Here is an 8,308-nt window from a genome sequence, read left to right on the forward strand (position 1 = left end):
CCTGCCACTTTCTGCGGGAGTTTGAGTCGTCAGCCTGCTTGCTGTATAAATATAATGATAAAATTGCCAGTGAACCATGACAAAGAAGTTCATGTTTCTGCTTAGAGCTGCAAATTATCTGCACAATGGAAAGCTCAAGGCAGCCGTGGCTGGGGCTCCAGAACTGGCACTGTGCAGGTCACAGATACACGGGTCTGCCAGCAGAGATCAACTACAAATTGCAAATTTCACACACCATCCTCCACATGTATTTTAAATGTGAATGCCCTGGAGGAATCAACTGTTATCATGGAAAACATGAATTTTACTAATCTTGTACTAATCACTGATCAGCCATATACTGCACTAATCAGCCATATACTGATTTCTGTATCCTGAACAGCAATATTTGCAATTGTTGCTGAAGTGAAACAAAAAAAAAAATCCTCATATTTTTGCACCTTAGTTCTATGTTTTTTCATTGACATTACATCACCTAAAGTAAAATCCTACTCATTTTAGAATTAAATTACAGCAGTCCTTGCTATAAGTAGACTGACAGTAACTGTGCTCTTATTCAAGTGATACAATAATATATAATTCCCTTAAACACATAGAACTATCTATATTATGCATTGCTAGTTAGCAGTAACCTTTCATATTTAATGCCTTATCTTACAACTGTGCTTTTGCTTGACAACTTCTGTGTAAGACTGTATCTATACAACAGCATCTAGACACTAAGTTTATCAAAATGCTTTGAGGATTTAAACTGCTTTGGGAATTTGCTGTTACAAATAATAGTTGCTGCTACAAGGCCAAAGAGGTCATTTTTATAATTAAAGTCTTTATGCAAAAAAAGTACTCTTGCACTGGGTGGAAAATTGGTGTAAATACACAACAGTAACATTTCCGAGGTTTTATGGCCCTGAGGTTTCATACAAGGAAAAAAAAACGATAATAAAGATAACTGAATACAGAGAAGATGTGTTCTGAGTGTATAAACAGCATCTTGATCTATGTGTCAGTTGAAAAACATCAGATAATGTAAATGTGATTCATCTGTTCCAGGAAACTAGTTTCAATATTCTCCTTTTAGAAGTAAAAAGTAAAAACATGCCCAACACAACCAACAGAAATAAGGCATCTTATTCAGCTTTTTCAGCTGAAATAAACAGCATTTTAACCATAAAAAATTATTGTTCAATAACTCAGGACTAGTTTATAAAACGTCCTTGGGACCTAGTTACTTCCCAAATGGTCTGAGACCTCATCTTTACCACAGGATTTGACCACTTGATAGTGATTTTCAGTGTAGAAAGGACAGTATTCAGTGTATTACGGTTTGATCAGGCTTTCCTTCCTCCCCCAGAAAGGTGTATTGACTTGTGCCCCTGAAGACCATGTCAAATCATGCAGAACCCAAAAGATTACTTCCTAGCCAATAGCTGACAGAAATGTTCCTGCCATCGTTATTCTGCTCTATGAGATGTCAAAGTACAGCCACCTTGAAAAGATTAAAGGGAGAACTCATGAGCAACTCATTAAGAGAGGGGGAACCACTCAGTCATTCTGCTTTAAAGTTACCCTTCAACTCAGGCAGCATAATTTCATTTGCAGGCTGTAACTAAAGCTATAATTGAGTTTTGACCGGATCACAGGCTTATGGGGTGGGTTTAGACTGACACTTTATAAACCCTGGTTGTAATACAAAGTGTTGATAATTTTTGAGTGTGAAAACTAGTGGAAATAGGTAAATCACCAAGTATTGAAAATACTTGTCTGACCATGTTGAAATTAAACATAACTTGCAACCTCACATGTGAAAAAAAAACATTGCTGGAAGGACATTTATGCACTCTGGACTGGTGTGTAAAATATTCCCTCTAGATTAAGATGGTCACACATGCCCAAAAAACTATGTAGGCCTTGACTTCATGTGTGTTTGTGTGCAGATTTTTATTTTAAGGTAAACAGTTTGTCACCCCTCCAGAAAAAAAAAAAAAAAACAAAATCAGGGAAAGGGAAAGAAAACATTTGTTTTACAAGAGAGGGGAACATGATGAGATTAACCCATCTCATGAGTTTGGAGAGGAAGATTGCTGTTGGTGAGTTTACCTCGAAATGAAAGTAAAGGGGTGTATCATCTCCACATTTGTCTTAATGTAGCTCCTTCACAGCCTCAAAATGCAGCTCTTTTTTGTTTCTTTTTAATTAACCAGAAATTCCTGTCAGTTCGAACAATTGCTTGTTTCCAGACTAACTTCTTGAACCTACCTCAGAAGCCCTTCCTCCCACTCCAAGATCCAGAATGAATCATTCACACACAAGAAATTAATTAACAGATCCCTGAAAGACTAACACGTCCTGGTAGGATCTTGGCATTCTCTCAAGATTTTTTTTTAGTTAAAGTCTTCACCTAGATATTTAAAAATATTATACTACAATATTTTCTTCTGATCATTTCCAGATCAAGCAAAAAACCACATGTGTCTATTTTCTTACAAGACTTTCAAAAACCACTGCTTAAACGAAAACAAAAATGAGAAACATTTCCCTCACATAGAAATAATGAGTTTTCTCATGAAAGCCCAAAAGAGCAAAGGAATTTCTAAGGCTTTCCTTCACTGCAGACCCTTATCAGGCTCAGCTGCGAGTCAGTGCACGCCTTGTGCACAGCTGTTTTGCTCAGGAAGGGGTCAGCGGTCCCTTGGCCATAGGGTACACCCAAAGCAATGTGACTTGTTATTCCCAAGATAATTACAGTAAAATTGCACACCACAAGCAATCTCAGCAGCCACGATGGGACAGTCATTCCATTTCCCCAGACACTTGTCCATCTGCAAAACTGGTAGTGAAGCTGCTGCTGCATGTATCCCTGCAGTTTGCCACTTGGGTTTTCTCCAATGGCATGGTGTTAGACACCACAGAAAAGTAACCAGTGACAAACCTCAGTGGCACTGAAGCTCTGGCTCAGGCCAAGCTCAGACCACAGATGTCTGCTGGCAGTGCCACGGGCACGATCTCCAACCAATACACCTGTGTTGGCAAAAGCCCTTGTGCAAGTAAAACAGCAAACCTGCACTTTGACTGAGAATAGTTTTAGTCTTTATTCCTACATGGCCTGGGGTAAACTGCACGGGCTCATATCACCAACTATATCCAAACTCAGAAGCTTTCTCCTGCTATGGAGCAAACCTATATTGAGGGGTCCCCCCTTTACCATACGACACCACTCAGATACTCCCTCCTCTCCAACTTCTGAGTTATGAAGTATGCAGACAGCAGCACTGACATTCATGTAATTGACAGAAGGAATGCTTTTCTCATGCTGACTTCTCTCTTTCAGCAAACATCTGACCTCCAGTTTAGGAAAATCAACCTTAGGAGTTTTTCTAAAAATAACTGCTATCGGATAAATCTACTTGTGGCCTTGGGATGTTTTCTTTTTGCCTCTAGTATGCTGTCTCACATCCTGAGCTATTAGTGCAAGTTCTGCTTTGACTGTTGCAAAATAGAGATGAGTCAGGAGATAAAAAACATTCAGCATTTAAGAAAAAGCAACACCTGTTACAGGTTACCCACAGACTGGCAAGCCAGGTCACCCGAAGGCACAAACTGGTGAGTTCCCCTGCAGCAATTGTGCTTACTCCATTGCTAATGAATAATTATTAGAAGTTCATCTTTAAGAAATTAATATTTTCTTTCATCAGTGACTTTGAAATACAATGAAAGATTCACGATGAAGCTTCTAAGCCAGTGTCAATTATGGAAAATCCTGTAAGAGGAAAAGAATTTATACTAGCTGATGGTTTGCCCTCTGCCCCTATAATTACCTCACCCAGATGTAAGATAGAGCTCTGACGGTGTTTTCTGAAATTTGACACAATTATGCAGTTTAAAGATTTTTTTTCAAACTTGGGTATCACTAACAAGGTTTTAGTTCTCTTCCTCGTGTCTTTTCCTTGGTGATAATCAGGAGGATATATTTGGATTCACTTAAGAACACAACCCTGCTGTTTACTAGGAGGCTTCTGCAGCATCTGGCGTCAGCCCTGCTCACTGGCAGGGAGCAGACCTCAGGGTGGGAGGGGGAGTTCTGCTTTCTGTAGAGCTTCTCACTCATCCCAGGGATGCTGCTGTGGTGTCATGATGAAAAAATGTTGGCTTTGCTTTTGTTGGTCAATACTGAAAAATTATTCCTGACATTTCTGCTGTGTGTTTTGGAAGAAATCTGTTTCAGTCTTGGACTGTGTTTTTAATTGAAAAACAATTACATCCACCTAAAGTGCTTAGTTAAGATTTCATTTGTTTAATCTATTGGTTTGTTCAAGGAAATTTTAAAAAATTAGAGTAATAAGTTTATCAAGCAGGCCTGTGTCTGGATTAAATTAAAATTGTCTTCCATTCAGTTACTCAAATACTTTCCTGATCACTCATTGAGAATATTACATTTTCCCTTCTTCTTGCGGTTTCTCTTTCTTGCTTGTGGTTGGAATTCCAAGTCTTCCTCTGATAGAAGCTTGTGGCATTGATTTAGCTGGCCTACACTAAGTGCACAGCACACAAGACAGTGGGATATTGTAACTGTGCTATAAATGTATGGATATGGGTATACTTAAGCATCAGAACACAATGTTCTACTTAATGTCACTTAATACCTGGATCTGGATAACTGGAACACAGGAACTGACATTAGCTACTATTCAGATGCCATCATTGTTATTTTGCTCACACCAGGGCTGCTGGAGGCCTGCAAGGGAGGCAGGGCAGGGCAGGGCAGGAGCTCTTCTGAGCTCAGGTTAAGCCCTGTAACTTGTGAGGAATGCCCAAGCCATTGGGAAGGCTAGCACCACTGAGTGGTCACCATCAAGGAAAGCATTATTCATCACTCGCACTCAGGCTGGTGTAGGAGCAAAGAAAGGAGTGGGACAGGAACTCAGGGTGATACATCTAATAACTGTCATTTCCATAGATTTAGGACCTTGTGTATTCTTCAGGGGGCCTCTTGGGACCCTTCATGTCTGATTTCTAGGAGTCTTTGGCTCTTAAAGGGAATATCATACTTGTCTTGGGTTAAAAAAAAGATTAAGTCTAGGTGGAATTACCTAAGAATGATAGAAAAATTCTTGGACTGTGTTTCTCAAGAAATTGGGTAGAATCAGCCAGTTCCTTCTTCCAGTCTCAGGCTGTTTCATTTGTTCAAGTCTATTTAGGGTTTTTTGTGATAGTGGCAATATTGGATGAGCTCTGTGCTGAATTCATTGTCAGTGCAGTTTAGGACTCATTAGAGCCTTGCTGTCAAACTGTATCTCAGAGAGGACTGCATATCTGCCCCCTGACTAATTCATGACTCTCCCTCAGGGTTAGGTGACAAGTGGGTGCCCAAATGCAAAGGTCTCCCACCACAGCAGCAGCTGTGAGCATGCACAACAGGAAACCCTGAAGAATTTACTAGGAAAAAACACAAGGAAAACAACAACTTGGAAATAAACAACTTTTTTTTCCCCAAGATTTGCCTTATTATCGAATACTGTATGGTTTAGGTTTTTTAAATGCTTTTGAGAAATGGATATGGATATTTTCTAATCATCTTCCAAAGTCAGCTTGCTGAGACAAAAGCAACATTTAAATTGATAGATTGGGATGTGAATATATAAAAATCTCTTTTGGAGCCTTTTGCATTGTATATAGAATGGTTTGGGTGTTTAAGCTGATTCTGTAAAGCTAGCTTACCAAGAAATACCAATGAAATTACCATTTTGATCCAGCTGATTCTTTTCCTCAGCAATTATCAACTCTGTAGCAAGTCTGCCCCATTTGTGCTGCTCTTTGATTAAACTACTCTGGGGAAACTCCAGACTACTAGACTATTAAGCTAGTAAAAGCTTTTTTATAAAAGGAACTGTATGACATTTGATTTTTATAGCTCGTAAAGATATTTGGAAATATTTGCTTTCTTTTTCCATTTATTTTGTCATTTTTGAAACCTTTGTGTTAAACTGAGTGTCATAAATAGACTCAGCAGCCAGTAAATCCACTGGGCCTTCTGCATACTAGAAAAACATCTGCCTCTTCTGCCGTGCTCACAATGAGCTCGAGAGATTTCCCTGAGTCAGACAAAATGAGAAAATTAACTTCTTTGATGAGCTAAAATCAACCCACTTAATTCTCTTCCAATTATCTTTCCTCCTATTCCTACTTTATTCCAGCCTCTTTCTGATTTTTTAACTTGATCTAAGTACTCTTTTGTTGCTGTACTATGTTCAGTATGAGTTTGAAGCTGCAGATCAGGATGCTGTCCTGGTGCCTGCCTGCAAATCACTTGAGAGACAGAACTGGATTTCCTGTTGTTTTTGCTGAAACTACTAAAATTGTGGGTTTCTGTTTCATAGAAGCTGTTTTGGGGGGGAAGGGGGACAAAATTGCAGCATATAGTGACAGGATGTCACTTCCCCAAATTTACTCCAAATTAAATTTTAAAAATTGCAATTCATAAGTTATTGTACAGATGAGGCAAGTAATAGCTTTTATGCTTTACTTTGGTTCGGAACAGACAACCTGGAAAGGAGCTTCCCCCCTTTTTTGGATGGAAGTTGTTTTTTCTTTTCATTATTGGAAAGGGAATTGGTTCTTGAACTGAGTTTTATTTATATGTTTTTAAATTTGGTTTCTTGAACTTTGAGTACGAGGTGAGCACAGGAAGTATCGTTTTCTGGCTGTGAGGGTGGGTGGGTCACTGTTGGCAGCAGAGGCTTTTGAAAAGTTACAGAAAATAAAGCTTTGACTGTTCAGAGCTATTTTAATGCATTCAGTGTTCTTTACAGACTGGAAGTGATGAGTACATCAAGTTACAAGTGCAGATTTCTAAGAATGCTTGATGTTGTTAACAAAAAATGATGTTGTTAACACTGAACTGCAAGAAGGTCTAAGAGTGGGTGCCTTTGGGGAATCCTGCTTCAATAGCCATGAAAAACAAAAAAAGGAACTGATTCTTTGTTTTAAACATAAAATTTAATCTATAATTAAATAGCTAAAAGATAGAGATAAATGAGAAGGGGGGCAAATTGAAGAATGAACTTGAAGGTTTATTGGGAGAAAAACTGCATCTAGGCTCAGTGAAGATTTTTTATTAATATTTAAGCATTCATTAAATAATTTGCTCTGACTAACATTATTTCAGCAATCAAGGAATGAATATCCTTTACTGCTGTTGAATAAACTCTGAAAGTCAATCCCTTGAACAGCTGAAGATGTCAAATAAATGTGTAATCATGCAATCAGATTGAATTTTGAATTCTGGTGCCGGTGAGCAAACAGCTCAAGGTTTTAAGAAGTATTGCTATTCATGACAAGCTTGTTTTTTATGTGATACAGGCTGTGTTGCTAATCAGATGTGGTATGTTTCTGTCTTGCAGATTTACCACTGGATTATAGATTTACACGATTTTCCTCAAATAGTTCAGCAACTGCTGGGTACTACCCAAGCCCTCCAAGAGCACTGCTGCCAAATGAGGACTCAGTGATGACGAAATAGGTTCTCAGCTTTTTCCTTAGATAACCCTGTGACCCTTACTTAAACTGCTATCAAATGCTAATTGCTGAAAATGCTGTGTGATGCTTCATAAAATAGAGTGATGGATTAAAGCAGACTCCTGTGTAGATTTGTGTTTCACTTGTTTCTCTAGTCCAGCTGGAGCAGGTGAGTGATGCATCCTTCTCTCTAAGTCTTCTGACCACCACTACCTTTCACAAAGTGCTGTTGGCTTTTTCCATGCACTGCCCACAGCCTTCAGGAGAAATGTAATAGTAAAAGCTCATCCTGAGTTACGTTCTACATTTTTGAGGACATTTTAGGTTCTCTCCCTCAGCCATATTTCAATTAACAGTTGCCTTGGGCAGCCCAGGTTATCACCATACACCAATGTTTTGCAAGCTCTGAGGAATTAATTCTCCTGCTGTTCTTGGAGCGAAAGCAAGACTGAGTCCCAAAGAGAAAGATCATCATACTCAGAGAGAGATTTGAATGGGATTGAGGCAACTACATGCAGACTGATAATTCAAAAAGCCTTTATCTTACTTTGTATTCCTGAAAATGCCTGACCACTCTTCAGCCATAAGGTTCCCTACATGCCTTTTCCTCTTTTAGCCTGCAATACCTCAAGCATCAGAGCTCTTCTGCAGAAGGAGGGAAACCTGCCTACATTTCCCTTCTCTGATGGAGCGGATTCAAACCTGCATTCTCCACCTCCCTGGGAAAACCTCCCAAGGGTAGGAAAGCTATGGCAACCAGCCATCTTTGCTAATTGCAGCCTCAGCCAGAAGGGGA

General features: G+C 39.2%; 1 protein-coding gene across 1 annotated transcript in view; it reads left to right on the top strand.

Moving 5' to 3' along the window:
• Window positions 1-7,631, top strand: part of NT5DC1 (5'-nucleotidase domain containing 1) — a 124,244-nt gene extending 116,613 nt beyond the window's left edge. Inside the window, exon 12 of the mRNA XM_064707922.1 lies at window positions 7,398-7,631. Coding sequence (XP_064563992.1) covers window positions 7,398-7,516 — 119 coding nt within the window. The 3' untranslated portion in view covers window positions 7,517-7,631. The remainder of the gene's footprint in view (window positions 1-7,397) is intronic.
• The last annotated feature ends 677 nt before the right edge of the window (window positions 7,632-8,308 follow it).

Source organism: Zonotrichia leucophrys, chromosome 3, assembly GCF_028769735.1.
Source record: "Zonotrichia leucophrys gambelii isolate GWCS_2022_RI chromosome 3, RI_Zleu_2.0, whole genome shotgun sequence".
Taxonomy (NCBI): domain Eukaryota; kingdom Metazoa; phylum Chordata; class Aves; order Passeriformes; family Passerellidae; genus Zonotrichia; species Zonotrichia leucophrys.